At 46.3% G+C, this 23702-nt stretch overlaps 1 protein-coding gene across 1 annotated transcript; it reads left to right on the plus strand.

Annotated features, from left to right (window-relative positions):
• Nucleotides 1–4030: 4030 nt before the first annotated feature.
• Nucleotides 4031–23293, plus strand: fasn (fatty acid synthase). The gene is made up of 41 exons (XM_029246681.1): nucleotides 4031–4170; nucleotides 4557–4709; nucleotides 5004–5177; nucleotides 5379–5579; nucleotides 5721–5843; nucleotides 6847–6962; nucleotides 7090–7224; nucleotides 7307–7775; nucleotides 7901–8088; nucleotides 8218–8407; nucleotides 8924–9018; nucleotides 9381–9515; nucleotides 9633–9836; nucleotides 9930–10045; nucleotides 10149–10324; nucleotides 10418–10609; nucleotides 10779–10859; nucleotides 10943–11128; nucleotides 11208–11387; nucleotides 11508–11711; nucleotides 12407–12720; nucleotides 13014–13400; nucleotides 13486–13650; nucleotides 13746–13861; nucleotides 14000–14154; nucleotides 14393–14596; nucleotides 14683–14833; nucleotides 15010–15188; nucleotides 15382–15501; nucleotides 15694–15816; nucleotides 15934–16157; nucleotides 16241–16439; nucleotides 16786–16937; nucleotides 17032–17123; nucleotides 17965–18362; nucleotides 18803–18991; nucleotides 19093–19320; nucleotides 20476–20687; nucleotides 20781–20879; nucleotides 21157–21408; nucleotides 21580–23293. The coding sequence occupies exons 1-41, from the start codon at nucleotides 4044–4046 to the stop codon at nucleotides 21715–21717; spliced, it is 7542 nt and encodes a 2513-aa protein (XP_029102514.1). The 5' UTR covers nucleotides 4031–4043; the 3' UTR covers nucleotides 21718–23293.
• Nucleotides 23294–23702: the final 409 nt, after the last annotated feature.

Here is a 23702-nt window from a genome sequence, read left to right on the forward strand (position 1 = left end):
ATAATATGGCTTTCTTCCACTAATCAAAGGAGTGTCTTTATGATTGAAAGATATTGAAATGAGTGTCACTCTGGGCGCTTGAAGTTGATTCCTGGGGGATAGCCGGGGGTGTGTTTTATGCTGTTTCTGGGGAAATAAACCCACCGAAGCGAAGGACGAGCTAATCCGAGCTAGCTAGCTACCGCGCTCTATCATAGAGTCTCTATGTGGTGGGAGGGAGGGAATGAATGAATGAATGAATGAAACGCCATTGTAGGACTAATTCGCACACCTACGGTACTAAGACTAAGTTGTCTGGTGTAACTCGGTTTTTACTGAGCATCGTGGATGCGGACAGGGAGGTGCCGGCTGAGACGGTGTGTTGTAGCGCGGGAGTAGTAAACGTGAGTGTTTGCTATCAGTCGCTGCTGCGGCTCTGCAGTATTAGTATAGCCTTAGCTGTAGATGCGCTGCGTGTGTGTGTGTGTGTGTGTGTGAGTGAGTGAGTGAGTGAGTGAGTGAGTGAGTGAAGTGTTGTGATACATGTAGCCTGTGTGAAGAAAACGCTCTGGGGATCTGTGTTAGGCGGCAGCAGCAGCGTCCGACTCTGAGGACTGATCATGTCAAATGCCAACTCCTGCTGCTTTACCCCTTGAAAAAATAATTGCCTTAATCATGTCTCAGATGCGGAACACTGTCTGTAGTAAGTAAGTAATTATCTTAACTGTGTAAGTAGCTTGGAGAAACGCGCCAACTAAATGAGTAAAATGTAATGCAAGTTAATTATTCTCGTTGACACGATGCCGAATGTTCAATCCTGCAGTTAGAGCAGCAGACATTTTAACACAGCGTGTCAAAAAAAAAAAAAAATTTAAAAAAACTGACTGACTGTGTGGCCTAAGATGGCTGATGGTAGAGACAAGTGCCTTGGGCGTCCCCCACAGACTCGCTGTGTGTGCCGGCTTTGTATTTCCGCGTGTCCGTGTGCTCGCTCCCGTGCAGCCCGTAGCGCTGTGTATCGGAGGACCCCATCGACGGTGGGTGGGGGGAGGGGGTACAAGGGGGGGCTTTGCGCTCAGCTCCTCTACAAAATGGAGTCCCGCTCCTCGCGCACATCTATCTGGGAAACGACACCATCCGCCCGGCTCTTAGTCTCTCAGGTCTCGCGGCTCCTCGCTCGTGCGCTAACGCTGCACTTTGACTGACTTGGCCGCTCTCGGCATCACCGGGACACCGTCTCTGAGCGCCTTAAACTAAAGAATATTTTATCGTGTGTGAGAGACACGGAACCAGCGCAGGGGTGATAATAGCAGCAGAGTCCTCAGGTGACTATTTGGCATGTACGGTAGAGTACTGGTGGGCCCAAGGGCCTTTAGTGGGTCCCCTGACGAGGGTGAGGCGCTGTGTGGAAACGAGTCCTGACACACCTCTAACATGAACGTGGCCCATCAGTCTGTCCCCTCCTGTAGCTCTTTTGCTGATGCTTTTCTCCCAACACCTTGGCTTTAAGCTGTTTACATGATTGACCCATTCCTGCAGCTGGGTGACTTTCATGGTAAGCGTCCTTCTCGGTGGGATTACGGAAGGAGAGGGGATCCGAACCGGGATCCTCGGAGCGCTAGATGGCAGCTCTAACCATTGTGCCACCCGGTCTCCCCCTGTAACCTGCAAGATCACTCTTGTGTCTTCCAGCGCTGGGGAGCGTGCAGTTTGCGCACTGCTCGAACCAGGGCTCTGCACCCGCAGGTATTCCGCGGGCTCCTCTGAACATTCACGGCAGAGGGTGCTGCTCTGCCGACGACCCCGCGAGGTTCCGGCCCCGCGGTCACGGCGACCGTCACCGTCCGGCGTCCTTTCGTGTCGTTCGGCGGTGTCGGTGACCCGGGGGCCCGCTCGCTCAGTCCGTTTTCGCCGTGACTCCGTTCCGCGTTTACCCCGTACGTGATTCTTGGGGGTTTCTTCTTCGCGTTTGCTCAGTTGCGTAAAGTTGGGTTTTACCAATTCGCAGGGAGCAAGAACATGTTCTGTTTGAGGTGGTAGATTTCAAGGCGCTGAGACAACGGAACAAAGAAAAGCTTGGCCTTTTTCAGATAAGGACTATGTAGATCATATACAAGGTTTAAAATCTGTTTACATTCCAAGTCTCCACATGCGCTGATTGGGGGATTTTTTTTTTATTTTTTAAATGGAACAGAATTTTTGGCTGCCTCATAGTCTTTGAAGGTTTGAGAAATGAGTTGTGTAACTTTTTTGTCCCCCGCATGTGCATAACTTAGGCTTATGATTTTAAAGCCTTCACGGCATGTTTGTTTGGTGAATGGTAAATACTTTACCTCAGATGAGCTGACACCCCATCCAGGATGTACCCTGCCTCGTTCCCCATGTTTCTGGGATAGGCTCTGTACCACGGTGACCTTTCATCGGACAAGTGGTTATTGGTAATATCTCTCAAGATGGGATTAATTGGAAAGTACAGAATGACTTTCCAAAGCTGTTATTGTCAAATGAGAATGGCACTTTGGAGTCGTACGTCGTCTTCTCAATATCTGAATAAATCAAGATGCAGCAGTATGTTCCGAGAGCTAAAAATGGTTTGAAGACTGTATGTTGAATACTACTGAATTTGATATTTTCAAACAAAACGAAATGTTAATGGAAATTCTTAATCGTAGAATAGTGACTGTTATGTTTTGTTGGCACAACTGAGGTTCACACAGCGCCTCTCCCTAGGTACTGCCTAAATTAACTTCTGGTTTCACGTGGAAGCGTGCTGAAAATGTAGTCGCGTGTTCTCTTGCCGGGCAACCGCACAAACCATGCATGTGAGCACCTGCTTTAGCGTTGCCCTGCCCCCCATGTCGTCAGTGTTGCTGCGGGAACAAAAGACAAGGGAGTGTCTCATCCAGTCTGTTGTCCTCTGCTGAACCCTGTATAGTGAAAAGTACTGGTTTACATGTAACTATGGCAGTTCAGCGCTAAATGGACATGTTCTTCTCTGGCAGTGGTCTAATGACTTAACGCTGTACCTGCGGTTAAGCACACAGTTGGGCTGAATGTGACCGTAGCTTAACCAAGATTTTCATGCTCATCATTCTACAGGAATGATGATGCTGGGGAAAGCAGTAGATGCAGCAAAGCAATACTGTACTCCCTAACAAGTCTTTGACACCATAATCTGATTGTAGGGCTTTTAAAGAGACACATTAGACATGTTTGTCAACCGTGTTAATCAGACCATGTGGCAATGTGTTGAATGCTTACAAAATGCAACTTTTTTTTTTTTTTTTCACAAAACTGAACACATACTTATGCATTGTGATGTTTGAAGAAGTTTGCCTGGGAAATTCTCATGTATTTCATAGTACCAGCATTAACTTTGAATGAATCCCCCACCCATCACATGCACTATGGATTGTTCTAGCTGACAGTCACTTTTGCTTAAGCCTCCTGGGTTGAGGGCCAAATTGGTTTCAGAAATGCCATGCCTGACTGCTTTGGCACAATGATGGTTATTAATTTTTGTGCGACATGTTTTTCAGTATAGGAAAGCAGTCCCAGGCCAACCATGCGTTTGTAATTCCAAGGCCTGCAAAAGCTTCCCATATACTGATGCCTTTGACAAGCATTTGCATTTCTGTATTTTCTCAGTGAATTGTGCTTCAGTTCAGTGGCTTCAGAATCCTGTGCTTTGTTTGGTTTACCGCTTCAAGGGCACAAGAGGGTTACTTGTGCTCTGCATCCTGACAACAGAAGGAATTTCAGTTCTGCTGTGCCTCTCTCCGCTAAGGTTTTCTGGAAAGGCTGTGATACAAGCAGTTGGGTACTGAGAGGAGAACAAAAGTTTGTCATAGTCCCGTGCCACTTCCACTCCACTGTCATGTTCTGGGTGACTCGATCTCTGGGTTTCTCTTTTTAATTGACATTAAATGAATGTTCTCCATCTCCACGCTTGAGATTAACAGATGATGGCAGGAAGTTGTTGTGTTGTACAAAAAGACATTTTTCTGGCTTGCTTTGTGCTGAACTTGTTTGTCCTACCTCTTCTCTACAGGAACTCTTACACAATGGAGGAAATTGTAATAGCTGGAATTTCAGGCAGGCTCCCTGAGTCTGGTAATCTGCAGGAATTCTGGGAAAACCTCTTCAATGGAGTGGACATGGTGACAGAAGATGATAGGCGGTGGAAACCAGGTAAGGGATGGAGGGCCATTCCAAGTTAGATGCCAGTTGAACTAACTTTCCTCTAAATCAGTAACACCTCCTTATTATCATAAAAATAAGGAATTGTCAATATTTAAAATCTTTTTCATGTAACGAATGCTGTTGTAGGGATTTTTACCTTCTCTGTCTGCAGTACTGGCAGGAATTTCCTCTCTGAATAGAGCCTTGCTTTATGCATTCACTGGCACCCCTTTAATTCCCTCCAGTCATGTGCAACAGTGGGACTATTTTGTTGGTGTGAAAGGAACTCGCAAAGAAGGAATACCCTGCATCCTCTTAACACCCCCACAGCTCTGAAGAAGTACGGAAATGTCTCAAAGGCCTGTTTTTACATTCTTTTTTTCTTTCTACCACAGGCTTGTATGGCCTTCCCAGAAGGAATGGGAAACTGAAGGAGATCAATAAGTTTGACGCCTCCTTTTTTGGGGTTCATCCGAAGCAAGCTCACACTATGGATCCCCAGCTCAGACTCATGTTAGAAATATCATATGAAGCTATTGTAGATGGAGGTGAGCCAAAGTGCTGTTGGAATCGCATGGAAGATTAAATTCTTACTCTGGGGGGGGGGGACAGCATTTCCTGCTGAAGGTTGTTTGACATTGATACTATTCTGGTCTAATCTATTCCTGCAGCATACAGAATGAATGAATGAATGAAAAGGGCTCTTAACTTTTTGTATGATGCATCATCTCTAGTTTCTGAGAAGATGTTAAAGCTGTGGTTTCATACAAAGATTGAGGTGTAGTAGTCTACAGAACTGCTCATTTATTACATTTAGCAATCTCTTGTCTTGATCTCTTCAGGTATAAACCCACTGTCCCTGCGTGGTTCCAAGACAGGGGTGTACATTGGAGTCAGCGGATCTGAAGCGGGAGAAGCCTTCAGCCGAGATCCAGAGGAACTTCTGGGCTACAGTATGACAGGCTGTCAGCGTGCTATGTTTGCCAACCGCCTCTCCTACTTCTTTGACTTTAATGGTAGGCAAGAATTGAAACATCCTTGGAGTCAAGGCTTTTATGATAACTTCTTGCATTGACTGGGAGATTAGTGAGTTCTTCAGAAAGTCCAAAGGCAGTGCAAGTTTTGCCCTAAAGTAGGGAAAAAGACACAGTCAAGAAAAGAACCTTAAGATGTCTGCGTGTGAACAAACTTCCCTGGATTCCCTGTGTGTTCCTCAGGCCCCAGCACTGCCATTGACACCGCATGCTCCTCGAGCTTGCTAGCCCTGGAGAATGCCTTCCATGCTATCCGACATGGGCACTGCGATTCTGCTTTGGTGGGTGGGGTCAACCTCCTGCTAAAACCAAATACATCAGTGCAGTTCATGAAGCTTGGTATGCTCAGTCCTGGAGGTACTTGCAGGTCCTTTGATGCTTCAGGTACGCAGTAAAACCTTTTCAACTGCATTCTCGCCATAAACTATGCAACAAGTGTGGCCAGATTGACAAATGGGCAGTGTTTGAGAGGAAATTAATGAGGTGTGAACAACTTTGGTTTTGATGCAATGTTGCGTTCTTCAGGTGATGGGTACTGTCGCTCCGAGGCAGCTGTGGCTGTGCTGCTCACCAGGAGGTCCATGGCGAAGCGGGTTTATGCCACAATCCTCAATGCTGGCAACAACACAGATGGCTACAAGGAGCAAGGTACTGAGCAATTCCTCACATTGGAGTTCAGTCAAGAATGTGAGAGATTATCCTTGTGTGGCAGCAAGCCCCTCAAATCAGAGATTTCTGAATGAAATGTTGGAGTGCTGTCAGGAGACCTTTCCCCTAGTCCCTCTTGTCACATTTACTATGTCATCTTTAAAAAGAGACATGAGCTCCAGCCAAATATCTCTAGGACTCGCTGTGGCATCTGTCCTGTGGTCCTCAATGCAGGATACTCCTTGTATTGTTGGACTCTACAGGAGGCCCTGCACCCCCGAGTATGTGTACACACATTGAAGCTGTTGTGACTACCTCCTCTCTTCGAGTGTCTATTGCTAGCCTATACCATGCATTTATAGCTACCTGTTTTTGAGAATACCGTGTGTGTGTGTGTGTGTGTGTGTGTGTGTGTGTGTGTGTGTGTGTGTGTGTGTGTGTGCGCGCGCGCGCGCTTTTTCCTTTCTCACCCATGTACAATAGCTATGGAGATGTCCTATTTTACATCATAAACATGATGGATTCTGAGTCCTGCTGCAGTACTGATGACTTAGTTTTCCTTTAGCTGTTAGTTGATTATAAGTTCAATATATAATACCTATTCCATGGCACAGTATCATGTATTGGTACTAAGTTTCCTTTTTGTGCAGCTTAAATTTTCCCTTTTGCACATTTTTCTTTTCAGTTTGTTGTACAGCTGATTTGTCTTTGACATTCTTTGCTTGTTGGATTATATATCATAAACTTCTTCCTGTTTGGAAGTTGTACAGCTGATTTGCATAAAAGTGTTTGTGTATGAAAATCTAAGGGAGGCATTTAGGATGCCAGCAAGAAAAATGTATTTTAAGCATAGTCCTTCCTGTTCACCTGTACAGTATTTTCCAAGAAGGCAGATGAGTTATAGGAGAGTGGGGAGGGGAGATGTATGTTTTGAATGACATTGGGGTCCCCCTGACCACGTATATAGTCATGGCATGATGAGTCATGTTCCCTGTCTAATCAGGTGTGACCTTCCCTTCCGGCGAGATGCAGCAGCGCCTGGTGCGCTCCCTCTACCAGGAGGTCAACATCTCCCCGGAGCAGGTGGAGTACATTGAGGCCCACGGGACAGGCACTAAGGTAAGTCTGGCATTGCAGACCTACGTTCTAATGTGTTTGCCATGCTATGGTCAAGCTGTAGTAGATGTGGAGGAAACTATGCCATATGCCTCTCTTCCATGTGAGCAATCGAATCGGTGTCCTCTAGGTCGGAGACCCGCAGGAAGTGAATGGCATTGTCAGTGTCTTCTGCCAGTCAAAACGTGAACCTCTGCTGATTGGTTCCACCAAGTCCAACATGGGACATCCTGAGCCTGCATCTGGCCTGGCTGCCCTTGCCAAAGTAAGCCCTTGCCTCTTCTGCCTGACCTTAGACTGTCACAGTATCTGCTTCGTTTCTTTGCTAACCAAGCTCTTGTCCTCAGGTTGTCCTTTCCCTTGAGCACGGCATGTGGGCCCCCAACATTCACTTCCACAACCCCAACCCTGACATCCTGGCCCTGCTGGATGGGAGAGTGTGTGTGGTCTCTGAGCCCTTGCCAGTCAAAGGCGGCATTGTTGGTATAAACTCCTTTGGCTTTGGTGGCTCCAACGTCCATGTGATCTTGCGGCCCCCTGGTGCCTTGGCCCCATCCCTCGCTTCCCCTTCGTCTCCCTCCATTCCCCGGCTGTTGCAGGCTTGCGGCCGCACAGAAGAAGCTGTCAGCACGCTGCTCCAAAGAGCCAAGGACCACAGCAGCAGTGCTAGTTTCCTGAGCATGCTGAATGACATTTCCGGCATGCCCACTGCCAGCATGCCATACAGAGGCTATTCTCTGGTTGCTGCCGAGTCAGACATCACTGAAATTCAACAGGCACAGCCCACACCCAGACCTTTGTGGTACATTTGCTCAGGTGAGGCGTCTTGGACAATTAGTCCATCCTGTGTAGTAATTTTGTAGCTTACGTTCTGCTGTATGGCAGAATTTCCATAAATGTGGAAAAATTAGGAAAGTAACTGATGATGAATGCACTGGCAGGAATGGGCACCCAGTGGGCTGGAATGGGCCGCAGTCTGATGCAGTTGCCCGAGTTCCGAGACTCCATCCTGCGCTCGGATAAGGCGCTCCAGGATACTGGTCTCTGTGTGTCGCACCTGTTGATGGAGGCCGACGAGACCACCTTTGAGGACACGGTCCATGCCTTTGTGGGGCTTGCTGCCATACAGGTAAGACGGACAGGAGTTCTGCTTTGTCATGACTACTGAAACATCTCAGCCCAAGTAGGGGGGATCTCGCTTGTCTTCTGTTAGAATGTAAATAAACTTTGGCTTATTTTGTATCTCAAATACATACAGATTGCTCAGATTGACCTGCTGCAAAAAATGGGATTGCAGCCAGATGGCATCGTGGGTCACTCGGTGGGTGAGCTGGCCTGCGGCTATGCTGACGGCTCACTCAGTCGCAGTGAGGCCATCCTGGCGGCCTACTGGAGAGGTCGCTGCATTAAGGAGGCCAACCTGCCTGCAGGGGGCATGGCTGCTGTAGGTGGGTACTCATACTGGATATCTGGGAACTGCAGTGTTCTACTCCAAATTTGAGAACTGATGCATCAGTGTTCTTTTGCAATTTTCTCTGTAGAAATAAGTGTTTTGCAACCAAAATACTGTTAAAAGGCCAGCACTCAGTGGTAACTATACATTCACTTAATGTGAAAACAAAACTAATCATACATGAATTCAAATTTTTATATATATATATGCATGCATGCTTGTATCAGTTTTGTGTTCAAACTTTGTGTGTGTATAAATTATATGTATTTATGTAGTTTCTGGATGCTTCTGTACCGGTTATAGCAGTTTCTCCTGCATTTTTTTTGGAGAGCACAAATTTAACTTTGCATTACACTATATTTTATTTGGAGCCCCCATAGACACCTCTCGAAGTTTGACTGTCTTGTTTTGAATTCTACTCAGTGCATCAGGAAAGAAACTCACTAGGATTGTGCAGATGATCAGCATTGCTTGCTTTTACATACAATTGCTTGCTTTTACATACATGCAGGGCTGACATGGGAGGAGTGCAAAGCCCAGTGCCCACAGGGGGTGGTTCCCGCATGCCACAATGCCGAGGACACCGTTACCATTTCTGGTCCGCAGGTATGTGGCATTTTGTCCTGATCAGACTATCCACGTTGTACACCTTGCATTTTTGGGGAAGTGCATGTAGTGGATAAGAATACACGAACTGCCTATTTTCAGATCTGTTTCCTGTTATTGCTTCAGTACCCATGAGCAACATGCTTATCCTGAACTTTCCCACTAAAAATGTCAGGCTGTACGGATGTGTGAAATGCTGCGAGTTGACAAGTTATTGGCTGTTTTTAAAACTGAAGTAAATGCTCTGTGAAGCAGTTTATTTCCCTGTGCAGTAGTGAAAATACATCTCTGTACAGCTTACTTGCCAACAACTGCTGATGTGACGTGTGTGTGTGTGTGTGTGTGTGTGTGTGGCCATGCAGGAAGCAGTGAGCCAGTTTGTGGCCCAGCTCAAGGAGAGTGGGGTATTTGCTAAGGAGGTACGCAGTGCTGGTGTAGCCTTTCATTCGTACTACATGGCCTCCATTGCTCCAGCATTACTGTCTGCACTGAAGAAGGTAAGCCCTGGGGTTCATCTTAGATGAGGTTTTTGCAGCTCTGTGTCATCTGCTGGCCTGAAGCAGCAGTGATGCTGGAGCACAACTGTTGAGCAAAAGCTTTTGTTCCCACCATAGGTGATAAAGGAGCCAAAGGCAAGGTCAGCCCGTTGGATCAGTACCTCTATCCCGCAGTCGGACTGGGAAAGCCCACTGGCGCTCTACTCTTCTGCCGAGTACCATGTTAACAACCTGGTGAGCCCTGTACTGTTCCAGGAAGGACTGCGCCTGGTGCCAGACAATGCTGTGGTTGTGGAGATTGCCCCACATGCCTTGCTTCAGGTACCACCTGTTTCCATGTCAGCTGTTCACCTGGATGTTTGTCTCCTTTCAAAATGCATGGCTGCTCTGACAGTACTGTGGCTCCCCCTGCAGGCCATCTTGAAGCGCAGCCTGAAACCTACCTGTTCCATCCTACCGCTGATGAAGAGAGGTTACCCTAGCAACCTGGAGTTTTTCCTGTCACACATTGGCAAGGTGTACATGAATGGGTGGGTGTTTTCCAGTAGCTTCCTTTGTGCTTCTCCCTCACTGGTTCTAATGGCTGGAGCTGTCAAATTCTGTTTTACACTGATGGCATTCCTTCTCTGACAGAATCAACATGGACACCAACAAGTTGTATCCCTCAGTGATGTACCCTGTTCCACCTGGAACTCCTCTCATCTCTCCCCACGTTATCTGGGACCACTCCCAGACCTGGGATGTTCCATCACCAGATGACTTTCCCTCAGGTTCTGGTGGCTCCACCTCAGCCACAGTCTACAATATTGGCAAGTACTAGAATATTGAGGTTCTCTGGGAAATGGTCATGGTTCAACTGGTTTTGTCTAGAGATTATACGGTTTTAATTTTGTGTTGAACAGATATGAATCCTGAGTCTCCAGACTACTACATGACAGGCCACTGCATTGATGGCCGAGTGCTATACCCAGCCACAGGCTACCTGGTGCTGGCTTGGAGAACCCTGTTGAGGAGCTTGGGTGCAGTAATGGAACAGACCCCTGTCACTTTTGAGGATGTTACCATTCACCGGGCTACCATTTTGCCCAAGACTGGTGAGGGACGAGTGGAAACCTTGTCACAACATTGACTTTCAGCTCATATGAGTAAAGTGTTTTGCGGTTGTGTTCCAATGTCCGGTAGCCACATGGGTCAGCCCAACTAATAGGGCCATGCTGTCCTGTGTGCAGTGACATTGGTTCTTTTCTTTCCTTTTTTTAAAAGGCTCAGTTCAGCTTGAAGTCAGGCTAATGCCTGCCACCAACAAGTTTGAGGTCTCTGAGAATGGCAACCTGGCAGTCAGTGGTAGGAACCCTCTCTCTTCATCTTCAGGTTTCATGAGTGATCACGTGCACAAGTCCTCCTCATGTTTGCTTCTCTATTTGCAGGTAAAGTGAGCATCCTCGAAGAGAATGCTTTGGACACATTCCGCTCCCAAATGGAGCAAGCTACGGAGTCAAAAGAGGATGACTCCAAACTCCGCCTCACAGCCAGCGACATTTACAAGGAGCTCCGCCTGCGGGGTTATGATTATGGCAAAACGTTCCAGGGCATCCTGGAATCTAACAATGCTGGTGAGAAGCCACCATTCCTGCTGTATGTCTGAACTTTCAGTGAATTTCCCAGAGATTAACAACCTCCTCAATGGCCCAGGTGACAGTGGGAAGCTGCTGTGGATGGGGAACTGGGTCACCTTTCTGGACACCATGTTGCAGATGATTGTGGTGGGCCTGTCGGGCCGCAGTCTGCGGCTCCCCACACGCATCCGCTCCGTATGCATAGACCCTTCTCTGCATGATGACAGAGTCCAAGATTACGGGGAAGGCAGAAAAGGTGCGCTTCTTTCCATCTCCCATTGATGACCCCTCCCCAACCCTATCATTGGCTCTTGATCTTTGAAATTTTAAAATATGTTTTTGTGGGGGTAAATATTGATCTTGTGCCCTCCTGCAGCTGTGGATGTCCAGGTCAACCGTTATCTGGACAACATTGTGGCAGGTGGAGTCCAAATCTCAGGGCTCCATGCCACAGTAGCACCACGACGTCAGCAGCAACAGACCCCACCAACCCTGGAGGAGTTTGTTTTTGTACCGTACATGGACACACAGTGCCTAAGGACCAGTGAGAAGCTTGTGGAGCAGCTCAGGAGCTGCAAAGGCAAGTGACTCTCTTATGACTGGTCTGCAAGAAGTGGGTAGCGATCCAAGTCTTAACTAAAGTTGAGTTGCTTTCTAAGGTAGATGCCATTCTTGTACTAGGGTACAGTAGGGTGCCAAAGTTTTTAAATTTACCTGTCACTCCAAGTGTTCCGTTTTGATTTGGTGTTTAACCAGTAAAAATATTCTTGTATTTTGCTCAACATGAATTTTATTTTTGTTCTCTTTTAAAGTATTGCACATAGCTGAAGTAAACAACTTTTATAAGAGTGCTAGTGGTCCTGCCAAAAAGTGAGTTAAGTCTTGTTAAAATGCTTAAATTAAAGCTAATGTAGGAAATTTAGTACTGTATTGACATTAGTAGCTGTACTTTGCAATTCACACATTTTAAACAAACATTCACTAAAATTGCTGCCAGCAAATTAGAGCTGGTTTTCTATGGATAGTTAACATACTCTAGGTTAAAAACTAGTACATTTCACCAAGTCAGTTCTGAATGATATATGGTTGTTTTTCTGACTTAATAGACTTGATAGAAATTAGTATTAATTACAAAATATGTGGAGCAACTATCTAACTAAGCAATACCTTTCATTGGGACCCTAGGGTACAATAGTATGGTTTGAGCAATGGACTCAGCTGTCTGAATGATGATGAAAGGGTCCATTCTCCATGTTGCTTTACAACTCTTGACAGGCCTGATCCATAGACTGCAGCGTAAGCTGGTGCAGCAAGGGGTGAAGATCTCCATCCCTGGTGTGGAAGAGGCAGCAGAAGGCCAGCTAATCACTGATGTGGCAGAAAAGGGGCTACTGCGTCTGCTGTTCTCCCTGTGCACTCTCGAGCTGAATGGGAACCTAAGCTCAGAGCTGCAGCAGACTGTGCAGGGTGAGCGTGACTGCCTTCTACAGGACCCTCTACTTAATGGACTTCTGGACTCAACGGCTTTGCGGCATTGCCTGGACATTGCCCTGGAGAACACCACGCCAGGGAAAATCAAAGTGCTAGAGGTGGGGACATCCACTATTCTGATGCCTGGTGCATTGACTGACATCAGAGGAGTATACTAGCTCCTTGTGGTATAAACATTCAAGTTATGAATGGACTTCTCACCTGAATTGTCTGTAAACTGAGGAATCAGCACATGACTTATATACAGGAGATTTGTCCCAGAACAGTGAACTTCACTCAACTTAGTTGTAATGTACATTGGCCTGAAGAAAGGCTAAGTAGTTTTGAAAAGCTCTGGATAGGCTGCTTTAGTGGTATAGCTGTAATTTTGCAACTCTTCTTTTTTTCACAGGCTCTTTCCACTGATGGTCGCATGTTCTCCCGTGCTGTTGGTCTCCTCAACATTCAGCCAATGCTTCGCGTGGAGTACACAGCCACTGACGTTGCAGCAGACCTACTGGCCCCCCATCAGTGCTTGTTTGAGGAACTGGGGCTCTTCACTGGCCAGTGGGACCCCTACAAGGCCCCTGTCCCTGGTGGCCTGGGTGGGGTAGATCTGGTGGCATGCAACTGTGTGGCAAGCACTCTCCCTAATCCTGCAGTAATGGTGGGAAATCTGGCATCAGCAGCCAAGGAGGGTGGCTTTGTCTTGCTCCACACGCTGCTCAAGGGGGACACCCTGGGAGAAACGGTGGCCTTTCTTACTTCCCAGAACATTCAGCAAGGCCTGTTGTCACAGGTGAATAAGACTACCATCCCCAATCCTTCACGGTCTATTGATTACAGTGTGGGGCCCTCGTAGACATGCTCTACCTCTGTTGCAGGTGGAATGGGAGAAGGTGTTCAGCCAGGCCTCGCTTAATGTGGTTGCTATGAAGAAGTCCTTCTATGGCACTGTGCTCTTCCTATGCCGGCGTCGGAGCACCAAACCGGAACCCGTCGTCTTATCTGTGGACAATGCTGACTACAAATGGGTGGAAACCCTCAAGGTATATTCCGTTAAATATTTTCTGACATTCCTTGAATCTGAAGCTTTTTTAAAATTTTTATTTAAATAAATCCTCTACATCCTCTTTTCACACAGTCACTCCTAGCTGAACCTTCAGATAGCTGCGTGTGGCTGACTGCATCCCAGGCACACTCTGGTGTAGTTGGGATGGTCAACTGCCTCCGGCAGGAACCGGGTGGCAGTCGCATTAGGTGAGAACACTGCAATCTACTGATGTATAGCATGAGATGTGACTTAACGTGTTTACAGTTTTGAAGCTTATGAAGTGTGCACTATTGTGGGGTTTAATCCCTTAAGTGAAATAAAGCAAACTGATTCCATATGTGTAGGTGTGCATTTGTGTCCAATCTGAAGAAATCATCAGCAGCCCCCTGCCTGCTTCCATCACACAAGGACATCCAGTCTGTGCTGGAAAGGGACCTGAGCATCAATGTGTACCGGGATGGCCAGTGGGGAGTCTTCCGGCACCAGCTTATCCCACAGGGTGAGGGTGTGCTGGCAGGTGGCTTCTGGTCCTTCTGCATGAGTACTCCTTTCCTTTCTAAAACAAGAAGCCGCATTGCTTTGGTGCAAGTGGCTAGTGACATGCAGATGAACTTTGTCATTGCCTTTATCTGCTTAGGATTTCAAACTTGAATCTTGGTGTAACACTCTAACTGGGTACCAGGATGCTATTTCTTATATTCTAGAGCTGCTCATATGCAATTTATTTTGTTCTACAGAACTCAGAGAGGAGTTAACGGAACATGCATATGTGAACGTGCTCACACGTGGGGACTTGTCCTCCCTTCGTTGGATCATCTCACCTCTGCGCTACTTTACTCCCATTAACCCCAACATGCAGCTCTGCTGTGTCTACTATGCCTCCCTCAATTTCAGGGATATCATGCTGGCTACAGGAAAGCTGCCACCTGATGCTATTCCAGGTAAGACTAACTGTAGCCACCTGGTACAAGGACTTCAGTTTCCATTCCGGTACTTGGTGGCCCTGACTCTTTCATCCTCGTCTCAGGAGACCTGGCACTACAGCAGTGTATGCTGGGAATGGAGTTTTCAGGCTGTGATTCCAACGGGCGCAGAGTGATGGGCCTGCTTCCTGCTAAAGGTCTGGCTACTTGTGTAGATGCTGACAAGCGCTTCTTGTGGGAGGTGCCCTCCAGCTGGTGAGTGATGATGCTGATGTGCAGTGTCTAAGTGGGAAAAGATTATTAAATTGAGTAGGGGATTCTCTGACACAGGAATTTAACTTTCCTCACTGAAATCTGAAGTATAATTAATCTTCAGCTAAGCCTTCCGTTAACTTGATGGTACTGACCAACCCGGCACCCTTCTGTGGCAGGACGCTGGAACAGGCCGCCTCGGTGCCAGTGGTCTATGCCACAGCCTACTATGCGCTAGTGGTGCGCGGACGGCTGCGTCCTGGTGAAAGCGTGCTTATCCACTCCGGTTCAGGTGGTGTTGGCCAAGCTGCCATTGCTATAGCCCTGAGTCAGAACTGCCGCGTGTTCACCACTGTTGGTGAGCACCTCCAATCATTATTTGAGATTATGGTCTAACTACAGTTTTAGGATTTTGATTTAGTGACTTCCTGGTTTCCTCAAATGCACCACATGATAGTTGCATGGCAGATATAAGCTTTTTGTAAATATCAAAATATTTCAGACTGTAGTTCCTGCTCTGACAAAGCTATCTTTTACCTGTGTTTCATTAGGGTCGGCAGAGAAGCGTGCTTACCTGCAGCAGCGGTTCCCACAGCTGGCGACCGAATCCTTCGCCAACTCTAGAGATACCTCCTTTGAGCAGCATGTGCTGCTACACACAAAGGGAAAGGGTGAGTTACTGCCTGTACACAGCTGCTGCTACTCATGACTACTGTAGTACTTCATTCCTGTTAAACTTGACTACTGCAAATGGAAAGTAAACCTTGAGTCGTGTTAACGTCTGTATATGTGTTATGGATTAGCCTTAGCTCACTGCCAGTGATGAACCATGTAGCAGTTTTGACCATGTGTCCTTATGCCAGGTGTTGACATGGTGTTGAACTCTTTGGCTGAGGAGAAGCTGCAGGCCAGCTTACGCTGCTTGGCCAGGCATGGGCGCTTCTTGGAGATTGGCAAATATGACCTGTCCAACAACTCACCACTTGGTTAGTGAATGTCTACCACAAGTTAACAGTGAGGCAGACTCAAAGGACACTTGTCTACTTGAAGTTAATGTTTTTGCTTAAACTGACAAAGTGAATGTTACCCCTGTCCCTGCACAGGCATGGCACTTTTCCTAAAAAATGTGGCTTTCCATGGCATACTGCTTGATGCCCTCTTTGAGGAAGGAAACCGTGAGTGGGAGGAGGTATCCCAGCTCCTGCAGCAGGGCATTGCAGCACGTGTGGTGCAGCCGCTGCGCACCACAGTCTTTGAGAGGAGCCGAGTAGAGGACGCCTTCCGTTTTATGGCCCAGGGCAAGCACATTGGCAAGGTTTTGCTGCAGGTCAGTCTTGCAAACACTACCAGGAGAGCACTTTCAGTCCTGAAAATGGTTTCCAGTCAGTGACTTCTTACTTTGTTCCATAGGTACGTTCTGAGGAGCAAGGGACTGGCTTGCAGGCTCCCCCACTCGTGCTACCTGCTATATGTCGCACATACTGTCCCTCATCACACTCTTACATCATCACTGGAGGACTGGGTGGCTTTGGCCTGGAACTCGCCCACTGGCTGACTGAAAGAGGTGCCCGCAAGCTGGTACTGACTTCTCGCTCTGGAATTAGAAATGGTGAGACTCATGGAGGGGGTGGGCTGGGATGACTCTATGTACAGAGGATAGCCCTTCCTGTTCTTACATGTTCAATATTCTATTTAATTGGCTTAATTTCCCCAGTATCACCAGGGGAAGTGATAAGAATAAAACTGACAAAGCAAAACCAATATGTAATGTTCATTTAGCAGATAGGGTTTTCTCCAAAGTGTCATACATGTCAGAAAACAATTTGTATATTACATTAGGAGAAAGAAATAGTTGCAGATGTGTGATTTAGTTTCTTTCTACTATATGCACCAGTGTTCATCACATGAGTAATATGCTAAAAATATTGGCCAACATGTCAATCTGTGGTGATCAGGTTACCAGGCCAAGCGTGTGCGGGAGTGGCAGAGCATGGGAGTCCAGGTGCTGGTGTCCACCAATGATGTCAGCACCCTGGAGGGGACAGAGCACCTTATTGCTGAAGCTGGGAAACTAGGTCCTGTGGGTGGGGTCTTCCACCTTGCTATGGTAAGCCTTTCTTCCAAGTTACCTTGGGGGGGGGGGGGGGGGCTCTTCAACAGGAATGTCAGACTTTACCTGCAAACATCATTTCTGCCCCCAGGTTCTTAAAGATGGCATGCTGGAGAACCTGACACCAGATCTCTTCAAGGAGGTCAACAAGCCCAAGTATGATGGGACCATCCACCTGGACAGGTAAAAGCAACATTCTATAGTCAAAGGAACAAGGGTTTCAGCTCTGTCCCACTAACTGCCTTAAGTGTGTGAAACATTCCTGAGATGCTGGCCTCCAACTGTTTTGAGAAGGGCCAGGCTATGTCCTAGTTTTGGCCTTCATTGATCCAACTAGTCTATTTGGCCATCTAATTATGTTTCACCCAGTATTTGTATATTTAAAATTACACATATATCAAATATACTTACTGAGGAAATTAAATATGCTTATTTAGCATATATGCAAAATCAAGATAAACACAATGCTGAGGTTGTGTATAGATGCTCCTCTACTTACGATTTTTCAGAGTTACGATGGTATGATAGTGATGCGCATTCAGTAGAATCCGCATTTGAATTTTGATCTGTTCCCACATTTGCGATATGCGGTACAATACTTTCTCCTGATGCTGGGTAATGGTAGCGACCCACAGCATCCACTTGACCAAACTCGCAGTCTCTGTAGCAGCAACACTAATGAGTGTAAACAACCAATACTGTATTGAAAATGTTTTCGCATCTCATCATATTTACTGAATGCCCTTGTGTGTCTCCAACATAAATTTGCCCAGCTATAGGCTGTGATAAGTGTTCTGAACATGTTTAAGTTGGGCTAGGCTATCATGTTCAGTAAGTGTAGTACTGCACTTTTCCCCACTCCCCCCCAACTTACGATGAGTTTATTGGAGCGTAACCCCACCATTAGCCAAGGAGCATCTGTATATCCAGTGACTATGGAAGAATGGAATGTGAAACCTGTGTTCTATAGCATATCTAAGTGTTGGCGCATGACATGAGTGGTAAAGGTGGACTGTCCTGACAGGGTGACCAGGGAGCACTGCCTGGAGCTCAAGTACTTTGTAGCCTTCTCCTCTGTGAGTTGCGGCCGTGGCAATGCAGGCCAGAGCAACTATGGATTTGCCAACTCTACTATGGAAAGGATCTGTGAGCAGCGACGACATGATGGACTGCCTGGACTGGCCATGCAGTGGGGTGCCATTGGTGATGTGGGTGTGGTCTTAGAGACAATGGGTGGCAATGATGCTGTCATTGGTGGTACCCTGCCTCAGCGCATCTCTTCCTGCATGGAGGTGCTGGACCGCTTCCTCAATCAGCCCCTGCCTGTCATGTCAAGCTTTGTGTTGGCTGAGAGGGTGGCGATTGCAAAGAACGAAGGTGCTGGCCAGAGGGATCTGGTGGAGGCCGTGGCACACATCTTGGGTGAGTTCTCTGTCCAGCTACAGGCTCAGAGCTGAAAATGCTTGAGCTAAGAGAAGCGTGTGTGTGTGTGTTTTTTTTTTTTTTTTTTTTTTTTTTTTTTTTTTTTTTTTTTTTTTTTTTTTTTAAATATATATATATATATATATATATATATATATATATAAAAATATAAATATTCAATTGGGGGTGTGGGACAGGGAGTGTATGAAGAGGGTAGGTTGAGTGTTTAATGTTTTAGCCAAAGTACTAAATTGAACCTCTTCAGAATGTTCACCTGTGGCATGCCCATTCAGTATGTGATATTCACTTAGATCTGGCACACAAGTACAGCATAAGCCTCAAGATTTTGGCAGAACATTTTCAAACCTGCACATTGCTGCTCGTAATGCCATAGTAGGTTTTCCTCGCTGACCACCTCGTCTACGCGTTTCCTTCCGCAGGTGTGCGTGATGTCAACAGTCTGAATGCAGATGCCTCGCTGGCCGATTTGGGATTGGACTCTCTCATGGGCGTTGAAGTCCGTCAGACACTGGAGCGTGACTATGACATTGTCATGTCCATGCGTGAGATCCGCCAGCTGACCATCAACAAGCTGCGTGAGCTGTCAAGCCAGCAGAGTGGTGCTGAAGGTGAGCACGACTTGCTCAATCTGGTAATTTCTCATCATGTAACGAGGCTTTCAGCTGCAAGTATAGTGTTTACAGTGGATTTTTTTCTTTTGTACTTGCAGAGTCTCGGCCCTCTCCTCTGAAGAAGGCTGGAGCAGGACTCCCGCTGGAGTCTGACGTAAACCAGCTCCTGGTGAACCCTGACGGCCCGACCGTGACCCGCCTGAATGAGGTGCAGAGTGCTGAACGCCCCCTCTTCCTGGTGCACCCCATCGAGGGCTCAATCACTGCCTTCCGCACCCTCGCTGCCAACCTCAGGGTACCCTGCTACGGTCTGCAGTGCACGAAAGGTGGGCTCTCATCGCCCTCGTATTGTACTATCGACTGACATGCAGCAGACATTAAGCATACAGTGCAGTCGGAGCTTGACGTTAACTTTTTGGCTTACCAGCCACTGTGGCTAGTGATTTCTCCAAGGTTAATAGCCACTTAGCATTTTCATTAGCCAAAATGCCCCCCCCAACACACACACACACACACACACACACACACACACACACATTTTCAGAACCGCTTGTCCCATACGGGGTCATGGGGAACCGGAGCCTACCCGGTAACACAGGGCGTAAGGCCGGAGGGGGAGGGGACACACCCAGGACGGAACGAACACACACACACACACACACACACACACACACACACACACACACACACACACAAAAGGTAACTGGAGACTGTAACTGCATTTTTTATCATTTGAACAAAAATGAGTTTAGCCCTTTTTGTGCATCCATGCTGTTGAAAAATTTCACCTTGCTTAATAAAATGGGTATAATTTTCTAAACACTTTTCTAGTCTAACCTTAATGTTAATTTATGCTGCTCAGACCTCATCTGCCCACATTCTGAGATTGCCTATCTGACAATGGTATTGCATGTAAAGTAGGTTACCTTGGTTATCTTAATTTTTAAAATCAATGTAGTTACTAGCAAGCAAGTACAGTAACGTTGGTTTTGATTGATACTTATTTGCACATCCACAAGTAATCAGTGAGGGGTCTGCAATGTTTCCGACGCTGCTTTTCCGAAACATCTACACATCTTTTGAAACTGACGACTTCATGACAAGTGCTTTCACAGCAATGCTGTCTTCACACCCTCAGTATACTACCACATTTTCAACTTTTTTTCCCCCCCTTCTCTTGCTGGAGTCTGGTGCCGAAGCGCCCAATAGTATGTGTACACGCACACTGCAGCAAGTGCTCATGGGAATTGTAGTATTTAGGGTGACATTGATTTGATTTGCAAGTTTCTACAGGACTCATTACTGATAAGCCTGAGTACAATGCCATAAATACTAGCAAGGTCATATTAATGTGTACATTTTAAAATTGTAATTAGTCTTGACATTGTGATATGTAACATTAAGCAACCTTCATTGTTCATAGCTGTTAATGATGTTAGTGAAGCAGTGTATTAGATTTACTGTATGCCTGCTCTCCCCAGCGGCCCCCCTGGACAGCATCCAGAACCTTGCATCATATTATGTGGAGTGCATGTGCCAGGTACAGCCCGAAGGGCCCTACCGTGTTGCTGGCTACTCCTTCGGGGCATGCGTGGCTTTTGAGATGTGCTCACAGCTGCAGGCGGCACAGAAGCCAGTGGAATACCTCTTCCTGTTCGATGGCTCGCACTCCTATGTTGCAGCCTATACCCAGGTGAGAGGAGTTGGGACCCAGTTCCAATCTCTTGGCTTCTTCCCTTCTTGACTCAGTGCACACTAAACATCTGCTTGTTCCCTTGCTCTGCAGAGCTACAGAGCAAAGCTGACCCCAGGCGAAGAGTCAGAGGCTGAAACGGAAGCCCTGTGCGCATTTATTCAACAGTTCACCGGCATAGAGTATAACAAGGTAAAAAAGGCTTTATTTATTTAGCAGATGCTTCTCTCCAAGGTGACTTCCAGTGAATTCTATAGTGTCATCAGCCTGCACACCTTATTCACCCAAGGTGACTTGCACTGCTAGATGCACTACTTGCAGTGGGTCACTCATCCATACATCAGAACACACTCAAAGAGCCTTGCATCATCCATTCATCCAACCAGTGCATTATTTTACACAATATCAAGTATGCTCAGGGTGTTCCACAAATACCTTTGTACCAACAGGCTTTTTCTCTGTTCTTCAGCTCCTGGAGACCCTGCTGCCCTTGTCAGACCTTGAGGCCAGAGTGAATGTGGCTGTAGACCTGATTACATCCAGCCACAAGAACATGAGCCGTGACTCTCTGCACTTTGCTGCCTCCACATTCTACTACAAGCTGAAGGCTGCCGACAGCTATGTACCAGCCACCAAGTACCATGGGAACGTGACTCTTCTGCGAGCCAAGACGAGCAGCGAATACAGCGATGGCCTTGGTGCAGATTACCGGTTGCATGAGGTAGGGATCTGGTAATGAAATATCCCTGCTTGTTATGGGATGTATTGTGTCTGTAGAAATTGCAGATATGTGGCAATTTTTATAAATAATTGAAAATTACTTGTATAAATTTAAACTTTTTTTTAGTGTTTGGATTAATCTGACAGCTGGCTTGTCTTGTCTGATCTCCAGGTGTGTGATGGAAAGGTCTCTGTGCACATCATTGAGGGGGACCATCGCACTTTCCTGGAGGGTGAGGGTGTGGAGTCCATTACTGGTATCATTCACAGCTCACTGGCAGAGCCCCGTGTGAGTGCCAGAGAGGGCTAAGTCCATTCGCTGCTATGCTGACCTAACATGCTAACCCACCTCTCTACCGGCACACCCTGGGGACAGATGCCAGAAATCCTAAACTGAACTGGAGTGAGACAGCCTTAGAGTTGTCGTCCACAACAGCTCAACATGCTCAGCCTCCTCAATTTTCCTCCTTTCGTCATTGTTGCAGGATGTATTATCTGGGAACAAAATACCTTTTTGCCTGCTTCAAACTTTTTTTTGGTACTGTACTTCGTTTTGTATAAGAAATGCTGCTTAAGCAGTTAACTTTGTACACTAAGTGTTCATGGGTTTCACAATGCATGGCCAAGTATTTAGGTTCTGGATAAATCAGACAAGCAGATTATTCATCTTTAACGTAGTGTCCGAACATCTGCTAAAGGGCATTTAACTCTTAATCAAGAGTCTTAATATTAACACTTGCATAATTCTCCAGCCCTGATGATGCAGATTTCACTTAATGGCGGACATGGCCATTTATTTACAGTATACATCACTAGAACTATAACCTCTACAGGACAATATCCTGGTCAGCACTTGATCTACTGTAAGTGTAGACTAGAAATGACAAAATGATTACAGTGTTACTTTGAAACTTATACTAACTTGAGGCTTTCCCACCCCTTCATTGGTTGTACTGCGACAGTCTGTGTCAATGCAGGACTCCATGTGGGCTTTTGATCAGAGCATATCCATGTAGGAAAAGTACAATACCCTGAAGCTCTGTCAGAAATTTAGGAACCAGACCAAAAAAAAATTCAGTTCCATAATTGTATCAGATGCACATAAGTGTAGATGTTTTTCCCCCCCACTGAAAATAGTCATTTCAAAAATACTGAAGACTTCCCAGACTTCTTGGATTGTTACTCACTGGCAGAACACTGTATTTAATTCCTCATGGCTTTATCTTTAGGATGGCTAATAGGAGTTCTGTATTTATTCTTGCTTAATACTGGCTTGTGTACTACAAGTCAGAAATGCTGTCATAATGTTGTTTACTTGCCATTCAGTTAATATTTCAAGTTTTTCCTAAAGTGGTTTTTTTTTGTGGTCATTTTAATTTCTGAAATTGCCACATAATAGCTACCAGTTCAAGGTTCAGTGTTACATTCTGAGGCATTGTATTGCAGAAGGATTTAACCCTAAGTGGAAACTACTTCATATTTTGAATGGACTATCATTGCCATTTCATGGTTTTGGTTGACTAATGTTGGAATGGACTGAACAACAGTTATGTGGGACATAAGCATGCTCAAAGTGACATGTGTTGTACCGAATGATACCCCCTCTTACTTCACAACAGAGTATGTATACTTCCAGACATTGTTCCACTAGCTGGAGAGAAGGTAAGAAGCGGAGGACGACAACGATCCCACAAGCAGCAGGCTCATCTGATTTCTGAGACTTTTAAGTCGGTGAAGAATTGGATGACCTCCACTTTAAAGATGATTGTTCGCAGTGTAAAGGAGAACCAATGGACTGCTCCTAGTTGAAGGGTTATTTTGTAATTCTGTTATGTAATTTCTGGAGTATTTATTGTTTTAGTCAAAATAAAAGATGAGTATAGTAATGCCTCTGTGTCGTCATCAACATCCATCAGTGGGGAAAAATAACTGCTGAATAGCAGCTGTATGTTACCCATGTTCAAGGTGCTTTGATTAGGGGTAGTGTGGTACTCCAGATGAAAGTGTTGGAATCAATGGTTTGTGCATACATATACCACATATGGTGGGGGGATGTCTTCTGAAACTCATACATGGCCCACAGCAGCCTCTCCTTTGTCATGGCTTGGGCTCATTCACCCTTCCTGTGATGCAATGCTCTTGTTGGCCTTGGCTGCTTCCTTATTTCTATAAGGCACAAAACTCAACTTTTGGTCATAAACAAATCCTTAATGTCTAAGTTCCATGGGGGGGACCCTCTCACATTCAAGTTCCTATGATAGCATTCTTCAACACTAATTTCTATGCCCACTTTTA

This window comes from Scleropages formosus, chromosome 20, assembly GCF_900964775.1.
Source record: "Scleropages formosus chromosome 20, fSclFor1.1, whole genome shotgun sequence".
NCBI classification, from domain to species: Eukaryota; Metazoa; Chordata; class Actinopteri; order Osteoglossiformes; family Osteoglossidae; genus Scleropages; species Scleropages formosus.

Bases quoted from the DNA above. Each gene is read 5' to 3' on its own strand.
- fasn (XM_029246681.1), top strand. From the start codon at position 4,044: ATGGAGGAAATTGTAATAGCTGGAATTTCAGGCAGGCTCCCTGAGTCT. The intron at 13,651-13,745 runs GTATATTCCGTT...CTTTTCACACAG, and splicing joins AATGGGTGGAAACCCTCAAG to TCACTCCTAGCTGAACCTTC. The intron at 19,321-20,475 runs GTGGGCTCTCAT...TGCTCTCCCCAG, and splicing joins CGGTCTGCAGTGCACGAAAG to CGGCCCCCCTGGACAGCATC.